This window comes from Pan troglodytes, chromosome 3, assembly GCF_028858775.2.
Source record: "Pan troglodytes isolate AG18354 chromosome 3, NHGRI_mPanTro3-v2.0_pri, whole genome shotgun sequence".
NCBI lineage: Eukaryota > Metazoa > Chordata > Mammalia > Primates > Hominidae > Pan > Pan troglodytes.
Genome location: NC_072401.2, coordinates 25,758,113 through 25,779,447, shown reverse-complemented (window position 1 = coordinate 25,779,447; position 21,335 = coordinate 25,758,113). Strand labels below are relative to the sequence as shown.

Sequence of the window (21,335 nt, the reverse complement as noted above, 5' to 3'; positions counted from 1 at the left end):
GAGTGTCACCATTTTTGCCCGGGCTAGTTTCAAACTCCTGGGCTCAAGCGATCAGCCGGCCTCGGCCCCCCAAAGTGCTGGAACTACAGGTGCACGCCACCACGCCGGCTTCTCTGTGTTTAATGAATGTTTCTTTTCTCTCTGTTACAACATTCCGGCAGTGACTACTTATAAATAATTTTTGAAAACTGGTCTCTTCAGAAAGAAAATGCTATTGTCGGTACATTTGCTGTCTACGTTGTGACTATTACAAACCTGAGACTAAAACAAGGAAGGGACTCAGAGAATTGAGGACTTCGACATCTCTTGCGCGGTTACCCTTGCAGTGAAAACCTGAGCTTTGAGCTGGACACGCCCACTTTCTGTAAGTTAGAGAAAAACTGAGTCTAGTTCGCAGGCAAGAATTACACTGTTTTTCTCCCTAATTTTTTATTTTTGAAGGGAGAGCAAATCAACAAATGAAATCCCCAAGTACTTGTCAACGAGAACTATTCAATACCATGCATTCTTCTCTTTGCCTACTTTTCTGCCCCTTCCCCCCAAAAAAGAGATGAAATAGTCCTGGAGCCAAAACCACAAGAGTGGAGACTTGCTCTGAATGTTTCTCAAGTAAGTTGAAAAACACCGCGTTCCGAGGAAGGAGTATTTTCTAGGCAGCACACTGGTGAGGGAAAGAGGCGGGTAAAAATACAGGAGCCCCAAAAGCCACTTCCAAGCCAACTCACACCCTCAGCGCCCGGCAGTTAGGCTGAGCCCAGACTCTGACCCACCGTGAGGGCACAGCGGGGCGGGGACGGCAGGATCCAAAGGAAGCACCACCTCCATTCCCGAGCTTCCCCGGCACCCTGCGCTGCCTTCTGCCTCCACGGCTTCAAACCCATTCCTGGAGGCCGCCATCTTCCCGCCGCCGTCCCGAAAGCCTCAGTACGAAACAAGAATGCTGAGAAAGAGCGCCCCCGCGACCCAAAGCGACCCACAGCGCCCCCAGGCGCTTAGGAGGAGCTGGGGCGGGGGCTGCCGCGGCGGAGGCCACGCCCCGAAACGCAGTCCCCGCCCACCTGGGGGCTGCACCTAAGCGGCCCCTAGCGGTGGGGCTCGCAGGTCACTTGCGGGACCTGTGCCATGAGCTCAGCGCATGAAGCCCCCTCCTTTCTTAAGAATATAGCCAGGAAGTGAGATGATTCGAACAAAGACTTGGTTGTATTGTAGGTCCAAAAGGCAGCATTACCACCTCTGCCAAATAGCTGAAATGGCTGCAGCAGCTGTGATTTAAGGATCATTCTTTGTTTTTCAAAGTCACAGTCACTGCATCATCCTCTGTAACTTTTGGACAACGCTGAAAGTTGCACATCATAGTTGCATACTCATTGACATTTATACATTAGAAAGAAAGAAAACCGTCCTGATTTGCAGATGACATGATTGTCCACATTTTAAAAATCCGAAAGAATCTATCAGGAAAACACCTCCGGTTTAAACTGAGTTCAGCAAGGTTGCAGGATATGAGATAAACACACAAACATCAACTGGATTTCTAAATACTAGCAATGATCACAAGAACACTAAAAAATAGAATACCACTTACAATCACTCAAATAAATGAAATAGGTGTAAATCTAACGAAATATGTACAGAACTCCAAAATGCTTGATTAAAAAAAATCAAGGCTGAGTGCAGTGGCTCACACCTGTAATCCCAGCACTTTGGGGGGCCAAGGAGGGAGGATTGCTTGAATCCAGGAGTTCGAAACCAGCCCGGGCAACAAAGCGAGATGACATCTCTAAAATAAATAAGCAATTTTTAAAGGTTTTTAAAAATCAAAGAATAGCCGGGCACGGTGGCTCACGCCTGTAATCCCAGAACTTTGGGAGGCCAAGGCAGGTGGATCACAAGGTCAGGAGATCGAGACCATCCTGGCTAACACCGTGAAACCCCGTCTCTACTAAAAATACTAAAAATACAAAAACAAAAAAATTAGCCAGGCGTGGTGGCAGGCACCTGTAGTCCCAGCTACTCGGGAGGCTGAGGCAGGAGAATGGCGTGAACCTGGAAGGCGGAGCCTGCAGTGAGCCGAGATTGTGCCACTGCACTCCAGCCTGGGTGACAGAGTGAGACTCCGTCTTAAAAAAAAAAAAAAAAAAATCAAAGAATAAACAAATGCAGAAACATACTGCACTCATAAATCAGAAGACTCAACATAGTAAAGATATCAGTTCTCCCCAGGTTTAATGCTTATACAGGTGTAGCACAATTGCTATGAAAATCCCAGCCAGATTCTTTTTGTACATTTAGACAATATTCTGAAATTTATATGGAAAGGCAAGGGAACTAAAATAGCTAAAACAATTTTGGAAAAAGAATAATGAAGCAGGAGGAATCAGCCTACTCAATTTCAAGTCTTATAGTGCAGTAATCAAGACGCAGCCACATGTCTATGGTTGTAGATGAAATAGTCTCTTATGTTATTTAAAGAACCATTGGGGCATGTGCCTAGTTAACTTCACACATTGAGTGCTATGGTTTATTACTGTAAAAACATGGCTGTTTTTCTTTCATATTTCATGTAATGGTTTTACTCAAATTCTCCATCTGCACCAGTAGCATCTGTATCTTTGATGTACCAGTGTCCCCTTTTTCAAGTTGTCCAGCACACTTTTTCAGTGTATATTATCTGCACATGTCTGGTCTTTTGAGATAGGAAACTTTCTACAGCTATGATGATGATACTTTCGGACACTATCTCAAGACCTAACTAGCTGGGCACACATTCTCAGGACCCCTTGAGACAGTGCCCTAGGCAGAATAAAAACTAAAAGACCTAACTACCTACTCACATGAACTCTAGCACTTTTATTTACAAATTTGTTTTAGATGTACAAATTTGTGATCTTAAAAGACTTGTTTATAAAATTTGCAAGTGAATTTGTAACTCGTAAAACCAGAGTTACTGAGTCGTATTTCCTCTTTCTCTTTTAAATAATGCTGATTCTTTGAGGCAACCTCTCTAAGCAGCCAAAACCAGTACAGATGTGCAGCCTTTACAGATAAGCTTCTCCAAACAGTAAAAATACAACAAAGGTTGATCCAAATAAGGTAAATGAGAGGGCACTGCAAAATGTGAGAGCTGCTGAAGGTTTCAAACATCAGGCCATTTTGTTTGCAGAGGGATAATTTTGGGGAGAAAAAAAAACTCACCTTATTTTCAGATATATATGGTAAATAGCCTGTGTTAAATATTTACTGATGGGATTATGAATATGACCAATAAGTTATACATGTTTCATTTAATTTCCTGATAGTGTCTTTAGTCTGCACAGGAAAATGCTTGAGTAGAAACATACTGAGAGATTCAGCAAGGTTCTGAAAGGAAGCCAGAGACAGAACTGAAAATAGGTCCCTCGAGGCCTAAGCACCAGGAGAGACCTAGATTACACTTATTGTCAGGCCTCTGAGCCCAGGCTAAGCCATCATATCCCCTACACCCTGCACGTATACATCCAGATCGCCTGAAGCAACTGAGGATCCACAAAAGTGAAAATAGCCTTAACTGATGACATTCCACAATTGTAATTTGTTTCTGTCCCACCCTAACTGATCAATGTACTTTGTAATCTACCCCACCCTTAAGAAGGTTCTTTGTAATTCTCCCCACCCTTGAGAATGTACTTTGTGAGATCCACCCCCTGCCCGCAACACATTGCTCCTAACTCCACCTCCTATCCCAAAACGTATAAGAACTAATAATAATCCACCATCCTTGGCTGACTCTCTTTTCAGACTCAGCCCTCCTGCACCCAGGTGAAACAGCCTTGTTGTTCACATAAAGCCTGTTTGGTGGTCTCTTCACATGGATGCATGAGACACTTATCACACAGAGCATGATCCCAGGCTGCTAAGATTGCTGGAACTCAGCTACTCTCCCAGCCGATTGTCTGGTCAAACTGGTGAGCTTTCTTTCTTTCTTTTTTTAAATTTTTTTTGAAACAGAGTCTCACTCTGTCGCCCAGTCTGGAGTGCAGTGGAGCAGTATTGGCTCACTGCAACCGCCACCTCCCAGGTTTAGGCAGTTCTCCTGCCTCAGCCTCCCAAGTAGCTGGGATTACAGGCACATGCCACCATGCCCAGTTAATTTTTTTTTTTTTTTTTAGTGGAGATGGGCTTTTACCATGCTGGCCAGGCTGGTCTCGAACTCCTGACCTTGTGATCCACCCGCCTCGGCCTCCCAAAGTGCTGGGATTACAGGCGTGAGCCACCGCGCCTGGCCCAAACTGGTGAGCTTTCTCAGAGGGCTGGTTTGTCTCCTTCCTTGGCTTCATTAATGGAACAAATCAGTCTCTTTTGAAAACCTTCAATTCCCAAACCTCCTTCAGAGAAAATGGCTGAAGCCAGAGGAGAGTTCTGTAGTGGAGATCTGACCATCTTCTCTATCTTCTGGTAACAGGACCCCAGTTTTCCTTTGGGAAGCCAACCCTCCCGATTTTAGCCCATGTAGTGTGAGAGGTGTAAAAAATGGCAGGGACTGGCTTGGATTTGGGCAGGTGGCTTGCAGCTTCTGCTGGGATGGCTGAGAAAGAAGGTGTCATGGTTACATGTTTTAATCTCAGTGGCATTCAAGATGTTGATTCCTCATGTGTCCGAGGGGTTCAGCTCTCCAGTGTTGCCTGGGCTGAGTCACACGTCTAGTGGTTGGCTCATCCGGGATCATCTTAACCCATTTATGCCTGAAGTTGCAATTTTTTGAATTTTTGCAATCAGACCTTGGCGGTGACCTTGAGCATTAGGATATAAATAACTCCCACATGCTTAGCATTCCAATAATGGAACACTAGGCATAAATGCGTTGGGGCCGGGATAACTCAGCTGTGCTCTGTGTGTCTCTCCTTCTCCTGGAACCACCAGGACAGCCTGGGGATGGCAGATGCACAAGAGAACTAGCAGAAGCAGACAAGTTCCGCGAGGCCTGGGCTTGGAATTACACCACTCTCACTTCCATCTCATTGCTTTGGCTCAAGTAAGTCACATGGACCAAGCATTGCAAAGTTACATGGCAAAGAATGTGATCAGGAAATGGTGAAGAATTGGGGTCCGTGACACAATTGATTGCATAAGTCTTCTTCACCAGGGCAACCAAGGAGCCAGTGGCAATGCTTCCCACCCCTTGAGGAGCACCTGCCTTAGAAGGAACCCAATAAGAAAAAAGCAGAACCGGGAGACAGGAAGGTGTGAGGACACCATGTGAGCACCTAGATTCAGCCATGCCTGAAGTTTTCAGTTACACGAGTCATAAATTCCTCAGTGGCTCTTTAAGCCAGTTTGAGATGGGGTTGGTTCTATCACTCATAATCAAGAATGCTGATTAATGCCCTATGGCTGCAGCCATAATATTGGATGGATGTATCTGTCCTTGAAGTCCTTTCCCAATCAAGATCAGCTCACTCTGACCTTCCTTGTCCCTGCCACACTCCCTGTAGACCTGCCTGCTTTCCTCCCTCCATCTTTCCTCCCTCCATCCTCTCCGGCCTTTGTGGAGGAACCTGGTCTTCTTGCGCTCTTTTGTCTTGCTGCCCCAAAGTAAGCATTCACAACTGTTTTTTGTTGTTGTTGTTGTTCTGTTTTAAGGGGAAAGCAATCAGGGAAGACCAGCAACAAGAATAAAACCTGCAGAGACCCTGCCCCGGCAGCCTCTGCCTTCCAGTTCTGGATCCTGGCACCCCTGCTAAGATGGCCCCCCAACTCCCTTGACTTCCTCTCTCTAATTTCCGAGAGTAAAGCTCACCAAACCTTCTCCCAGCCCTGAAAAGTCTCAACTGTGAAAACTTGGCTGGGAAAGGACTTGGATACAAAGGGACTCTGTGTAGCCTTCCTTGGATCTTTGAAAAACAGCGACAACACTGCTGAACCAAACACCCTGAAACTAAGGACGCTTTCTGATAAGCTATTGAGATTCACTGGTCATTTCTGCTGTGCTGGACAGGAGCCCCGATGGAACGGGCCTTTCAGAAGCCAATAATGACCCGTGGCATGGAACTCCTGGGACTTCCTCCATCCACATCTTAAGGAGCTGCCCTGTCCCCTGTCTTCCTGCCTGAATATGATGCCTCTCTGGCGTGAAAGCTGGGAATGAAGTGCAGGAGAGAATGTGTGTGTGTGTGTGTGTGTGTGTGTGTGTGTGTGTGTATGTACGTGACTACTTCTTATAAACGCATAGAAATGAAACCTCAAGATAAATACATCTGGCTGGTACGATGGCTCGCGCCTGTAATCCCAGCACTTTGGGAGGCCGAGGCAGGCAGATCACTTGAGGTCAGGAGTCTGAGGCCAGCCTGGCCAACATGATGAAATCTTATCTCTACTAAAAATATAAAACTTAGCTGGGCGTGGTGGCAGGCCCCCTGTAATCCCAGCTACTTGGAGGCTGAGGCAGGAGAATTGCTTGAGCCAGGGAGGCAGAGGTTGCAGTGAGCCAAGATCACACCACTGCACTCCAGCCTGGGCAACAGAGCAAGACTCCGTCTCAAAAAAGAAAAATATATCTGCTGAAAAGTAGAATGCCATGTGTAGTGGGTTGTTCCCTAAACATTCATGTTCACTCAGAACATCATATATGACCTTACTTGGCAGTAGGCTGTTTGCAGAAATAATCAGTTAATGCTCGAGATGAGATCACACTGGATTAGGGTGAATTCTACATCCAATGACTGGTGTCCTTATAAAAAAGAGGAAAGGACACAGAGAGACAAAGTCCACATGAAGACAGAGGTGGGCAGAGATTGGAGTTATCTGCCGCAAGCCAAGGTACGCCTGAGGTCTCCAGAAGCTAAAGGCTTCTAGAAGCTTCTAGAGTTCCTCTAGACACTGAGGCAAGAGAGAGGCAAGAGGTGGTTTTAGCTGAAGGTGTGGCTTCCAGCCTCAGCCTGCTCATACAGGAGGCTCTGGGCACTGCAATATTGCCTTCTTTGAGGCTGGGGCTTTTATACGCCTTTATCAGTCAGTCACAGGCTGTGAGCCTCCCTGTCACAATCCCAGATGTAAGTAGAAGTCCTGCATGGGACTTTAGAGAAGCCCCTTAAAGGAATTGACTAGGTCTATCTCCTTGTTCTTTCCCCTCTCCTCCTCCCTACAGCTTGGATGCAGATCTGAGGACTGAAGCTCTAGCAGCCACCTTGGATCATAAGGTCACCTGGAGATAGAGGCCAAAAAGATAGGAGGACCTGGACTACCTAACTCGGCTTCTTTGACATGAGAATAAACCCTTGTCCAGCCGGGCGTGGTGGCTCACGCCTGTAATCCCAGAACTTTGGGAGGCCAAGGTGGGTGGATCACCTGCCTAGTTAGAAGTTTGAGACCAGCCTAGCCAACATGGTGAAACTCTGTCTCTAATAAAAATACAAAAATTATCTGGGTGTGGTGGCAGGCACCTGTAATCCCAGCTTCTAGGGAGGCTGAGGCAGGAAAATCGCTTGAACCAGGGAGGTGGAGTTTGCAGTGAGCCAAGTTCGCACCGTTGCACTCCAGCCTGGGTGACAAAGCAAGACTCCATCTCAAAAAAAAAAAAAAAAAAAAAAAAAGGCCGGGCACAGTGGCTCACACCTGTAATCCCAGCACTTTGTGAGGCTGAGGATCACGAGGTCAGGAGATCGAGACCATCCTGGCTAACACCGTGAAACCCCGTCTCTACTAAAAATACAAAAAATTAGCCAGGTGCGGTGGCGGGCACCTGTAGTCCCAGCTACTTGGGAGGCTGAGGCAGGAGAATGGCGCAAACCCAGGAGGTGGAGCTTGCAGTGAGCTGAGATCGTGCCACTGCACTCCAGCCTGGGCGAAAGAGCGAGACTCTGTCTCAAAAAAAAAAGAATAAACCCTTGTCTGTTTAAGTCACTTGTATTTTGTGTTTTCTGTTACGTGCAACCCAGTATATGCTTGGTTTTTTTTTTAAGGCCAAAAAAGGTGTGATTTGTAACTAAAATGATATACACTGTATACTCTCCAAATGATTACTTTCCTCCCTTAAAAAGGGAAGAATTATACCACTACACAGTATATCCACGTAACAAAACTGCACTTGTGCCCCCTAAATCTATAAAATTAGAAAAAGAAATATAATATGAAACACATATGTAATTTCAATTTTTTCAGAAGCCACATTTTTAAAAATACAGGTAAACATTTTTTAAGATACCAATAATGGAAGAATTAGAACTTGGATAATAACTATATTATTTTTTGAAAATTCTACCAATGTGTCTGGTGTTTTAAATACAGAAACCACTTCATCCATGTATAAATTCACAGGAGCTGTGACTGCACTCATCTCAGTGAGGCAGTAGGATCAGAGAAGGTTGCCTTGTGGGGTGGTGGTAAAGAATGTTGGCTCTCAAGTCACCTTGTCTTCATTCTTTGTTTGTTTTTTGTGTTTTTTTTTTGTCTTGGTTCTAATCGCAGCTCCACCACTCCTTAGCTTAGGCAAGTTACTTATTCTTTCTGTGCCTCAGTTTCTTACTCTGTAACATAAGGATGATAACCATAGTAGCTACCCTTTTAAGGTACTGTTGGGAGGATTAAGGGTAATAATTCATATAAAGTACTTCCCACAGAGCCTGGAACATAATAAGCAATTAATAAAGTGTAGTCATTATAATGGCTCAGGATTAGAGTTGAGCCAGAATTTGAACTGAAATCTATCCAAGTCTGAGGCTGCTGCTCCTTTTGCAGTCTCAGTAGATGCATTATAATGACCCTTTCTATATGGGATGGAGTGTGCTGCCTGCTCCGTCTCCTCTGTTCCACCTCTCACCGCTGCTTGCTTGGTTAACACCTACTCGTCTCCCAGGAGAGGGAAGACTTCTCGGAGCCCCAAGATTGGGTTAGATGCTCCTGGGCTGTGCTCCTGCAGCATCCTGAATGTACACTCCTGGTATGAATTATCACTCCACATTATAATTGCCTAATTGCTGGCTTGCGCTCCCCTCTACGCTGTAAGCCCTTTGACAGCAATGTTGTGTATTTTTCTTATATCAACAGTACTGGCTAGTGGCTCACAGTAATCCCAGTACTTTGGGAGGCCGAGGCAGGAAGATTGCTTAAGCCCAGGAGTTCGAGACCAGCCTGGGCAACAAAGTGAGATGTCACTCATCTCTACCAAAAATGAAAAAAAAAAAAAATTAGCTGGGTGTGGTGATGTGTGCCTGTGGTCCCAGCTACATGGGAGGCTGAAGTGGCAAGGTCACTTGAGCCTAGGAGGTTGAGGCTACAGTGAGCCGTGTTCATGCCACTCCAGCCTGTGAAACAGAGCAAGATCCTGTCTCAGAAAAAAAAAAATTACTGGCACATAATATTTACTATCTATGTATTGATTAAATTACTACTATAATCGGATTTTTTAAATCTGAGAATACTTGAGCTGGAAGGGACCACTTAGACTTCTAGTGTTTCTACCAAGGTCACCTGGTGGGATTTTGGAAATGTGTGGAGGTGTTTTTGGCTTTCACAAGAATTGCGGGACAGTTCTGGTATTTGGAGGGCAGCTGGGTGCTGAGTGACCTGTAATGGTTAGGACAGTTCCATCTAACGTCCCACATACTTTTATTGTCTGCACAAACATTTACGTAGATCAAAAAGCTGTTATAATTACTTCAGCCTAGACTCTAACTTTGATTTACACTGTACAAAAGCAAATTATTTTTGTACAGTTTTAATATATCTGAATATTTCAGGAATGCAACTACTGTGTATATGAAGGTGAAATGACACTGTGTTTTATCCAGAATGCTCACTATCGTGGAAAAATCACATAGGCAATAGCACCAGGGCCCATGGTATCTGAATTCCCAGTACAATCTGCCTGTATCATCTGCATCTGTAGCCACTACATTCATGATCATTTTGTCTGTCAGCAATTTTTGCATCATAAGCCATTCCAAAGCAAAACAACAATCATTCTCTCCCATGCATCGGTGGGTTTGCTGGGGGTTGGCTGGTTTTGGCTGGGCTCAGCTGGGCAGTCCTGCCTCAAGTGTGGTTAACTGGGCTTGGCCCCTTGCTTGTGATGGGTCCAGGTCTGTTCTAAGTGTCTCATTGTGGGGCCCAGGCAGATGGGGCCGCAGATTCCTGGGAGAGGCTCTTCTCATGACAGTGGCAGAGGCACAAGAAAGCGAGCCTCCCTGCACCACACATTTCAAGCTTGCTTTCAGTCTTGTCTGCTGTTAGCCCAAGCGGCCAAAGCAGGCCCCATCGCCAAGCCCGAAGTCAACAGGTGGAAAAGTAAAAGCACACACCTGCCGTGGAGGCGGAGGGAAGAGAGTAAATATGTTTGAGCAAAAATCTAACCTACCTCGGTGATTTGACCTGATTATCTTAATTTAGCCCTGATCTCAAAATGTCATATACAGGCCGGGCGCAGTGGCTCATGCCTGTAATCCCAGCACTTTGGGAGGCCGAGGCGGGAGGATCATGACGTCAGGAGATCGAGACTGTCCTGGCTAACACGGTGAAACCCCTTCTCTACTAAAAATATATATTAAAAAAAAATTAGCCGGGCATTGTGGCAGGCACCTGTAGTCCCAGCTACTCGGGAATCTGAGGCAGGAGAATGGCGTGAACCTGGGAGGCGGAGCTTGCAGTGAGCCGAGATCGCACCACTGCACTCCAGCCTGGGCGACAGAGCGAGACTCCTTCTCAAAAAAAAAAAAAAAAAAAAAAGTCATATACAAAGAGAAAAAAAAAAACCATTTTGCCTTACATATCTCCAGTACTAATGCACTCTGATAAGAAAGTCCATGCCTCTGATGATTTCATTATAACTTAACCATGTGGTCATGACTATTTACATACAAAATACATATAGTCACGTGTCACCTAATAACAGGACTACATGCGGAGAAATGCATTACTAGGTGATTTCATCACTGTGTGAACGTCGTAGAATGGACTTACACAAACCTCAGTGGTATAGCCTACTACACACCTAGGCTACAGGCGATAGCCTCTTGCTCCCAGACTACAAACCTGTGCAGTGTGTTACTGTACTGAATACTAAAGGCAACTGGAACCCAGTGGGAAGTATTTGTGTATCTAGGCATATCTAAACATAGAAAAGGCAAAGTAAAAAATGCCGTAAAAAAGATAAAAAATGCTACACCAGTCTAGGCACTTACCACAAATGGAGCTTGCAGGACTGGAAGTTGCTCTGGGCGAGTGAGTGAGTGAGTGACTGGTGAGTGAATGTGAAGGCCAAGGACGTTACTGTACACTACTGCAGACTTTGTAAACGCTGTACACTTAGGCTATACCAAATTTTACTTTTTAAAAAGTAATTGCATCCCAGCACTTTGGGAGGCTGAGGCGGGAGGACTGCTTTGAGCCCAGGTGTTCAAGGCCAGCCTGGGCAATATGGCGAGACTTCATCTCCACTAAGATTTTTTTTAAAAATCAGCTGGGCATGCCAGCATGCACTTGTAGTCCCACTGTGGGGGCGGTGGGGTGGGATTGGGGGGTAATGGGGAGGAGGGGTAGGATGAGGTGGGAAGATTGCTTTAGCTCAGGAGGTCAAGGTTGCAGTGAGCTGTGATTGCACCACTGCACCTCAGCCTAAGTGATAGAGCGAGACCTTGTCTCAAAAAAAATGGAAAATAGAAATTGCACCGCAACAGCACAATGGCTACAATGTCACTAGGGATTTTTCAGCTCCGTAATCTTATGGGGCCACCATCGTATATACAGTCAGTCACTGAGTAAGACATCGTTATGCAGTTCATGACTATATTTTATTATAAATAACCGTCCTTTTATTTTTAATATATGTATTTTATTGGAAATTAGGTGTTTAGATAAATTGTATAATTTGTTAATTTCATTTCAAGAAAGTCAAGAGGTTTGCCAAGTATTTTTATGAAAAGGGGGCTGTGAATCCATACGTGTGAGACTCGCAGAGGTAATCCAACAGAGTTCAGCATAGCAAGGGGCAGGAGAGCTGAGTCAGAGGGCCTCCTTTGGAGTCCTGCCCTCCCGTTTACAAAGTATGTCACTTCAGGCAAGGTGTTTCACATCCCTGAGGCTTTCTCAAGTGTGCTATGTGGTAATAATACAAAACTCTTCCTGGCTGCTGTAAGAATTAAATAAGATCACATGTGTGACATTCAGGATGCTGGCAGGACACAGATGACACATTCAAGTGGGTTAATGGAGGGGCATTTCATAGAGGGACAATTTGCCAGGTTGTGGGCCAAGTTAAAATAAACCACTCAAGAGAACATGCATTATCTTAAGGCTATTACAGCAGAGAGCCATTTCTACCCCCAGGTCTACAAGGTCAAAGTGACATGGAAGTTTCTGGAACTTTCATAGAACCCAAAAAGAATAAGTATATGGAAAACACAACTCTACAACAGCTGTGGCCTTCGGTAGAGGGCTTCAGCCAACCACGACAAGCCCACCGGGCAGAAGCTGGCGAGATAAATGCTTCAATCTCACTCTCCTCCTTCAGCTTACACATCTTTCTTCTGTGTCTCTCCTATTGGCAAAGAGCAACCAGAAGTGAGAGGTGTCCATAAAAGTGCCATCCATGAAAGTCAGCCTCCCAGAGCACAAGGCAGGAGGGAAGGGTGGAGAGTAGATCTGGAGGAGAAAACAGGAGATGTCCAGTGTAGCATGGACAACAGTTAGCACCCAGTAAAGTGAGATATACCAAGATACGGCCAGGCGCGGTGGCTCACACCTGTAATCCCAGCACATTGGGAGGCCGAGGCGGGCGGATCACAAGGTCAGGAGATTGAGACCATCCTGGCTAACACGGTGAAACCCCGTCTCTACTAAAAAATAGAAAACATTAGCCGGGCATGGTGGTGGGCGCCTGTAGTCCCAGCTACTCGGGAGTCTGAGGCAGGAGAATGGCGTGAACCCAGGAGGAAGAGTTTGCAGTGAGCCGAGATCGCGCCACTGCACTCCAGCCTGGGCGACAGAGCAAGACTCCATCTCAAAAAAAAAAAAAAAAAGATATACCAAGATACGTGTGGTAGCACTGTGAAATAAATAAACAAGCACACACACAGACATGTACACAGACGATACATACGCATGCACAGGAAATTTAAATAACCTGCCCCAAATTATAAGGAGAACAGCCACTAGAATTGAGTTAATCTCTTCATTCAAAGTCAAAGATTTTTCCACTTCATTCCTGTAAGGATTACATTAAACTTCTGCATAACCATGACAACTTGTCCCGAGCCTCAGACTTTTGAAACTTAAAGGTAATAACATTTGTCCTCAAGACATATTAAGGGGATACTGTCCCACTGAAGGAGCAGGACTTTAGCCAGAAATTCAGGGAATGAAGCATTTCCAACTCCTCACAGACAACATGGATAGCAAGTGTAGCTAGATGATAAATTGCTTAGAAGTCATACTAGGGCAGTTACTTCCCTGGTTTAAACGAGTACTTGGGTTTAAATGCAGTTCCTGGTTACCTTTAAGTACTGCAATTTAAAACAAACACTTGAAGGCTACAGTAGCTTTCTAGATTGTTCCCAAAGCCACACTGAGATCAAAGGCAGTGTTGTTCTCCCAGACTGGCATTCAGGCAGAAGCACCTGGTTAAACCAGTTCCATCGGCTATGGGATCAGCCCAGCCCAAGATGTTTATACAACTTTCTGACTCTTGGGGGAAGGCAAGTCTACTTGATTTTTCTGCCGCTTCTGCGAGTCTCAGAAGTTTCTGAAGCTTTACCTGTCAGGTAGGAATTGTGTAACCAGAGCTTCTGGGGCAGGCAGCGTTCTGGGAGTCAAAGGAAAAATAAACACATCTCTTCACTTACAGAGATTAGCGGCTTCTTTTTGAAATCACACGCTTTCAATTTCCAGATCTTAAAAAACCCACAAGACAACATGCAAGAGCACCAGCTACTGACTGCCAGGTTAGCATTTCACCAGCTAGACCCAGGCGCCAGGATTCTGAACAAATACATTTGGAAATGCCACTTGGTCTATCCTGGAGTCAGCTTTGGGTAAGTCTCTAACTAGGGACCTCAGGTGCCTTTTCCTGTCAACCCCAGATTAACCCCATATATGCCATGGAACAGAAAACTTTAATAGCTTTATGATTCCAAATTTGTCACCGTGCTCCAAGAAAGATGTCATAAAATCTAGAAATTTGCATGCACACATATTCACTTTATGCGATAATCCAAACCCATAAACACGGGTGCATGCCTTATTTCGTCATCTAAAACCAAAGATCCAAAAGTGCCGTGAACACACAGACTCTGCTCAGTGGAGATGAAGACCGCTCATGCCACATTTTTCACAAAACAACCCTCATTTAATCCTTGGTACAAACGTCATGAGCTATTTGCTCATGTCTTTTATACGTGGAGAAAGAGCTGATTTGAGAGATTGCAAGATCTGCTCAAAGACATGAAACTAACAAAGGGCAGAACCAAGATTTAAACTCAGGTCCCTATCCCAAAACCCAAACTCAAAACAGAGTGGTACATACTTTCTATCCACTTATTGAAGATAGACAACATTTAGAACATAAAGTAAGTAAGTTTACAGTATTTTTAAGTGACAAAAGTTAAATCAATTGTCATTGCTTAGTGGTAGAATAAAAACTTTAAAGCTTAAGGATTTATTTTCTTGAAGAACTCTTTATATGGCTTCTGAAGTAGGTTAAAAATTAGTAAACAAAATGATGCTGATTAATAATGCAGTTTGCTTAGATAAATGCATTTTTGTTATATATTTTTAACGTTCAAGCAATAGGCTCACAATATTTAGGAATCTTCTTATGAGGAACACTGGGTAAAAGCAAAATAGCTCACATAAGTGAATGAGAACTCACAGATTAGAAGTCAAATACTAGCTCGTTGCGTGTTATGTATTTTGTTCCCCTGAGATTTTTTCCTTAATTAGTATCAATCATGACAATATTCTTTTGGTATTGTGAAAAGATTAGTACGTTTGCTTGATGAAAATCAAAAGAGCATGGTACTGGCATAAAAACAGATGCACAGACCAATGAAACTGGACAGAGAGCCCAGAGAGAAAGCCACACATTTGTGGTCAATGGATTTTTGGCAAAGATGCCAGGAACACACTGTAGGAAAAGGACAGTCTCTTCGATAAATGGCACTGGGAAAACTGGATATCCAATGAAGAAGAATGAAAGTAGACTCTCATCTCACACTATATGCCAAAAAAAAACTCCAAATGGAGAAAGACTTAAAATACAAGTTCTGAAACTATAAAACTACAGAAGGAAAACATAGGGAAAAGTTCCATGACACTAGTCAAGGCAATAAGTTTTTGGGTGTGACCCCAAACGCACAGGCGACAAAAGCAAAAATAGATAAAAAGGATTCCATCAAACTAAAAAGCTTTTCAGAGCAAAGGAAACAATCAACAGAGCAAAGAGACAACCTGCAGAATGGGAGAATATATTGACAAGCAATACATCTGATAAGGTATGAATAGCCAAAATATATCAGGAACTCAAATAACTCAATAACAAGTAAACAATCTGATTTTAAAATGGCAAAGGATCTGAATCGACATTTCTGAAAAGAAGACATACGTGGCCAATAGGTGTATGAAAAAATGCTCAACATGACTAATCAACAGAGAAATGCAAATTAGAACCACAAGTGATGGAAAGATGTGGGGAAAAGGGAACCCGCGTACACCGTTGGTGAGAATGTAAATTAGTACAGCCACTATGGAAAACAGTATAGGAATTCCTCCAAAACTTAAAAATAGAACTACCATATGATCTAGCAATCCCACTGCTGGGTATATATCTAAAGGAAATGAAATCAGTATGTCAAAGAGATATCTGCACTCCCATGTTAATTGCAGCACTATTCATGATAGCCAAGGTATGGAATCAGCCTGAGTGTCCATCAGTGGAAGATGAATAAAGAAAATGTGGCATAATACACAGTGGAATGCCATTCAGTCTCAAGAAAGAAGAAAATCCTGTCATTTGTGATGTGAATGAACCTGGAGAACATCATGTTAACTGAAATATGTCAGGCACAAAAAGACAAATACAGCATAATACCACTATATGTGGAATGTAAAAAAATAATTGATCTCATAAAAACGAAGAGAAAAACAGTAGTTAGCAGTGGCTGCGGGTGGGAGGATTGGGGAGATGTTGGTCAAAGGACACAAAATTTCAGTTAGATGGAATAAGTTCAAAAGATCTACTGCACATCTTGTAACTGCAGTTTATATACTATCTTTTTTGGTTTTTGTTTGTTTGTTTCTTTTATTCTGTTTTGAAACAGAGTCTTGCTCTGTCACCCAGGCTGGAGTACAGTGGTGTGATCCTAGCCCACTGCAGCCCCGACCTCCTTGACTCAAGTGATCCTCCCACCTCAGCCTCCTGAGTAGCTGGGACTGTAGGCATGTGCCACTGCGCCCAGCTAACTTTTGTATTTTAAAAAATGTTTTGGAGATGAGGTTTCACCATGTTCCCCAGGCTGGTCTCAAACTCCTGGGCTCAAGCTATCTGCCCATCTGGACTCTTAAAGTGCTAGAATTTCAGGTACAAGCCACTACACACAGCAATACTGTATTGTATCCTTGAAAATTGCTCAGCCAGGCACAGTGGCTCACACCTATGATCCCAGCACTTTGGGAGGCTGGGGTGGGAGGATTACTTGAAGCCAGCAGTTCAAGACCGGTCTGAACAACATAGAAATATCCCGTCTTTATTTCTAAAAAGTTAAAAATTAGCTGGGCATGGTGACGTGCACCTGTAGTCACAGGTACCCAGGAGGCTGAGGTAAAAGTATCCCTTGATCCCAGAAGGTCAAGTTTATAGTGAACCAGGATCTCACCACTGCACTCCAGCCTGGGCTACAGAGTGAGACCCTGTCTTCGAAAAAAAAAAAAAGAATATTGCTAAGGGAGTAGATATTAAGTGTTCTCACCAGATACACACACACACACACACACACACACACACACAAAAGTGAGCTAATGCATATGGTAAAAGCTTAGTGGCTGGGCGCGGTGGCTTATGCCTGTAATCCCAGCACTTTGGGAGGCCAAGGCAGGTGGATCACCTGAGGTCAGGACCAGCCTGACCAATATGCCAAAACCCCATCTCTACTAAAAACACAAAAATTAGCCGGGTGTGGTGGTGCACACCTGTAATCCCAGCTACTCAGGAGGCTGAAGCAGGAGAATTGTTTGAACCTGGGAGGCAGAGGTTGCAGTGAGCCAAGATCACGCCACTGTACTCTAGCCTGGGCTACAGAGCAAGACTCCATCTCAATAAATAAATAAATAAATAAATAAATAAATAAATAAATAAATAAAACATTTAGTCATTTCACAACATGTACATATACCAAAACATCATATTGTACACCATAAGTATATACAATTTTAACTTGTCAATTAAAAAGAGAAAATCAAAACACCATCATCATTTAAAAAGAGCTGAATAAAAACTCATTGGTGAAGCTGGGACAAGAATTAAGTTTTCAAAGAAGTGCGGGAAAGATCTAACAGTACTACATGGACAAGAATATTTTATGATTGTGAACAGAGTTCCTGCTGCCACAGCTCTCTGGATCCTTTGGGACTTCTTCTCTACCATGATGAATTATTCAATCAAAATTAAAGATCTCTTATCTAACTCCTGATGTAAAGGAGATATTAAGTTTATAGCACCATCAATGAAATACTTTGCCAGAAATATTTAACCTGTACCTATTTAAGCTTTTAGATATCACTTCCAGTTTATAGAATATAGATTACAGGATCAAGCTGAACATCAAGAGGAGATAATTATACAAATCCAGAACCAAGAATATTCCAAATGTTAATGTCAGCGGAAAGCAAAGGAACTGTTCTAGATTAAAAGATAAAACAAGGTCGGGCCCGGTGGCTCATGCCTGTAATCTCAGCACTTTGGAAGGCTGAGGTGGGTGGATCATTTGAGTTCAGGAGTTCAAGACCAGCCTGGCCAACATGGTGAAACCCTATCTTTACTAAAAACACAAAAAAAATTAGCGGGACCTGGTGGCGCGTGCCTGTAATCCCAGCTATTCGGCAGGCTGAGGCATGAGAATCGCTTGAACCCAGGAGGCTTGAACCCGGGAGATAGAGGTTGCAGTGAGCTGAGATTGCACCACTGCACTCCAGCTTCAGCGACAGAGCGAGACTCCATCTCAAAAATAAGAAAAAAAGAAAAAGATAAAATGCAATGTATAAAACTTCATTGGATTCCAACACACACACACACACACACACACACACACACACACAGAAATCTAGCTGTAAAATATATATTTGGTGAATAATTGAAGAAATTTTAATATGGTCTATATAGTGGAGTGGGAATTTTTCGTTAATTTTCTTTTTTTTTTTTTTTTTTTTTTTTTTTTAGACGGAGTCTTGCTCTGTCGCCAGGCTGGAGTGCAGTGGCAGGATCTCTGCTCACTGCAACCTCCGCCTCCCAGGTTCAAGCGATTCTCCTGCCTCAACCTCCAGGGTAGCTGGGACTATAGGCCAGTGCCACCATGCCCAGCTAATTTTTGTATTTTTAGTAGAGACGAGGTTTCACCATGTTGGCCAGGCTGGTCTCAATCTCTTGACCTCGTGATCCACCTGCCTCAGCCTTCTAAAGTGCTGGGATTACAGGCGTGAGCCACTGCGTCCAGCGTATTAATTTTCTTAGTAGAGATGATGTTGTAGTAAGTGGAGAATGACATTCTCTTTCTCTTCCAACATGGCCTTTCCATGAGACTAGTTTGGACTTCCTCATAGCACAGTGGGCTCTGGGTAACTAGACTTCACACATGGCTGCTGACTTCCCAGGGTGACAATGGAGGCTCCGTGGTTTCTTAAAGGATAAGGTTAAAGCAAGCTGCAAGGCCAGCCCAAGTAGAAGGGGAGTGGAGGTAGATCCCACTTCATGATGAATGGAACAACTCATGCTTACAAAAAGGGAAGGAATTGATAGCGGCCATCTTTGGAGACTATCCACTCCCCAGCCCCAAGGACATGATTAAACATATCAAGAGGTGGAATGAAAGCTTTGCCCTCCACAATACATGAGAAATCCAGACACTGAAAATATGTTTCTATTATAAATAAGAAAAATGTAGAGAGTTCACATTAAAAACAGTCAACAAGCATTTGGTGTATAGAACATTTAAGTTCTTTTCCTTACATGTAAGGACTTTATCATCTAAGAAGCAAAGGTAGAAATATGCAGGTATAAAACATGTAAGAGCAAGGATTAGGATATTATTCCCTAGAAAATATCTGACTTTAGAGCTATTACCATTTTCAGCTTCCTCTCCCTCACTTTGAACAGTATTTGAAGAGTGAATCCCAGAAATGAAGCTGTATTTTATTGATTTTTGCTCTCCTACCAATGTTTTGAGAATCCGGCACACAATGAGCACCCAATGTTTGTTGAATTCAATGAGTGAATTGTATCTATCATACAAACGGTTATCCATTCAGGAGTGAGAATTTTAGGAAATACACAAGGGCTGCAGCAAATTAATATATCTGTCATAATTGAGAAATGAGCTGTTCTGGTTCACAACTCTGTAGAGTAGAACCATGAGCCTGGTAATAAGAAAGAACTTGATCTCAGTAGTCAAAATAGGTACTGCAGATCCAGGTTGAAAAGTTCCTACACTTAAGTAAAAGCTACTCACACTCACTTTAGGAAGGGTTTATAGGTGGGTTGAAGACTCAATAGTTTCAAGATCCTTGTCCTATCTCAATCTTCCACTGGGGATATGACCAAGAAGGGATACTGGCTAATGCAGACATAGGTGCTTACAACCTTTATATAATACTTTGGGTGGTGTTATGGCTGAATCATGTCCTCCCCAAATTCATATTTTGAAGCCCTAATCCCCAGTGTGACAGTAATTGGAGACAGGGCCTTTAAAATTAAAGGAGGTCATAAGGGTGGAGCCCTAATTCAATATGACTGGGGTCCTTATAAGAAGAGAAAGAGACAGCAGGGATGTGCATGCAGAGGACCCCATGAGGATACGTACAGACGGCAGCTGTCTCCAAGTCCAATTCTACCAACACCTTGATCTTGGACTTCCAGCCTCCAGAACCATGAGAAAATAAATTTCTGTTGTTTAAGCCATGCAGGCTGTGGTATTTTGTTATGGCAGTCCTCACAACCTAATAAAGGTGGCAAACAAAACATTCAGGTAAATGTACTCTCTCATATTATACAAGCTTTTTTAAACAGTAAAATAATTGAAACTTGGAAAATAACAGAATATAAAAACATTTACCTACCACTCAGATTTTAACAAATGTGGACATCTTGTCATATTTGCTTCAGATATTTTTTTAACTTTAAGAAATAAATTTGTTTTTGTTTTTTTTTTTTTGAGATGGAGTCTCGCTCTGTTGCCCAGGCTGGAGTGCAGTGGTGCAATCTTGGCTCACTGCCATCTCCACCTGCCAGTTTAAGTGATTCTCCTGTCTTAGCATCCCGAGTATCTGGGATTACAGGCATGTGCCACCACACCTGGCCAATTTTTGTATTTTAAGTAGAAACAGGTTTTCACCATGTTGACCAAGCTGGACATTTGTGGGTTTTTTGTTTTGTTTTGTTTTTGAGAAGGGGACTTCCTGTGTCACCCAGGCTGGAGTTCAGTGGCACAATTACAGCTCACTGAAACCTCTGCCTCTGCCTCCCAGGCTCAGACGATTCTCCCATATCAGCCTCCTGAGTAGCTCAGGCCACAGGTGCATGCCACCATGCCCAGCTAATTTTTTGTATTTTTGGTAGAAACGGGGTTTCATCATGTTGTCCAGGCTGGTCTTGAACTCCTGGGCTCAAGAGATCTGCCCGCCTCCCTCCCAAAGTGCTGGGATTACAGGCATGAGCCACTGCATATAGCCCAGAAATAAAATTTTATGCTTTTATACTTAAAACTTTATATTTTGGCACCCTTTGGGTCTGCTTCCATACTGTCCTAGCCCAGAGGTAACCACAATTCTGAAGAAGGAGACCATTCCTGTCCACATATTCATATACTTACATATATGCATATGTCAAAAAGCAACATATAGTACTGCTTTGTATTTACAAAAAGGATACGGTTAAATACTTGTGCAAATTTTTCCTTCAACACTGTGTTGAGGTTTATGTACACAATTTGATACATGTAGCTATAGTTCATTTATTTTCACTGTTCTATAGTCTTCCATAGTATGAGCATACCACAATTTACTTATCCATTTTCCTGCTGTCAGATCTTTAGGTTGTTCTCAATTTTTCAGTGTTATAAACACCACAGCATTGAACAACCTTGCATATGTCTGCTTGCATGCAT

General features: G+C 43.4%; 1 protein-coding gene across 3 annotated transcripts in view; it reads right to left on the bottom strand.

Moving 5' to 3' along the window:
• ZCCHC4 (zinc finger CCHC-type containing 4) overlaps positions 1–934 on the bottom strand; it is a 57,011-nt gene extending 56,077 nt beyond the window's left edge. For 2 of the 3 annotated variants that reach the window (XM_517131.6, XM_063809439.1), the window contains exon 1: positions 771–934. In XM_517131.6, coding sequence (XP_517131.2) covers positions 771–897 — 127 coding nt within the window. In that variant the 5' untranslated portion in view covers positions 898–934. The remainder of the gene's footprint in view (positions 1–770) is intronic. The other variant, XM_016951419.3, reaches the window with a different exon arrangement.
• Between the last annotated feature and the right edge of the window lie 20,401 nt (positions 935–21,335).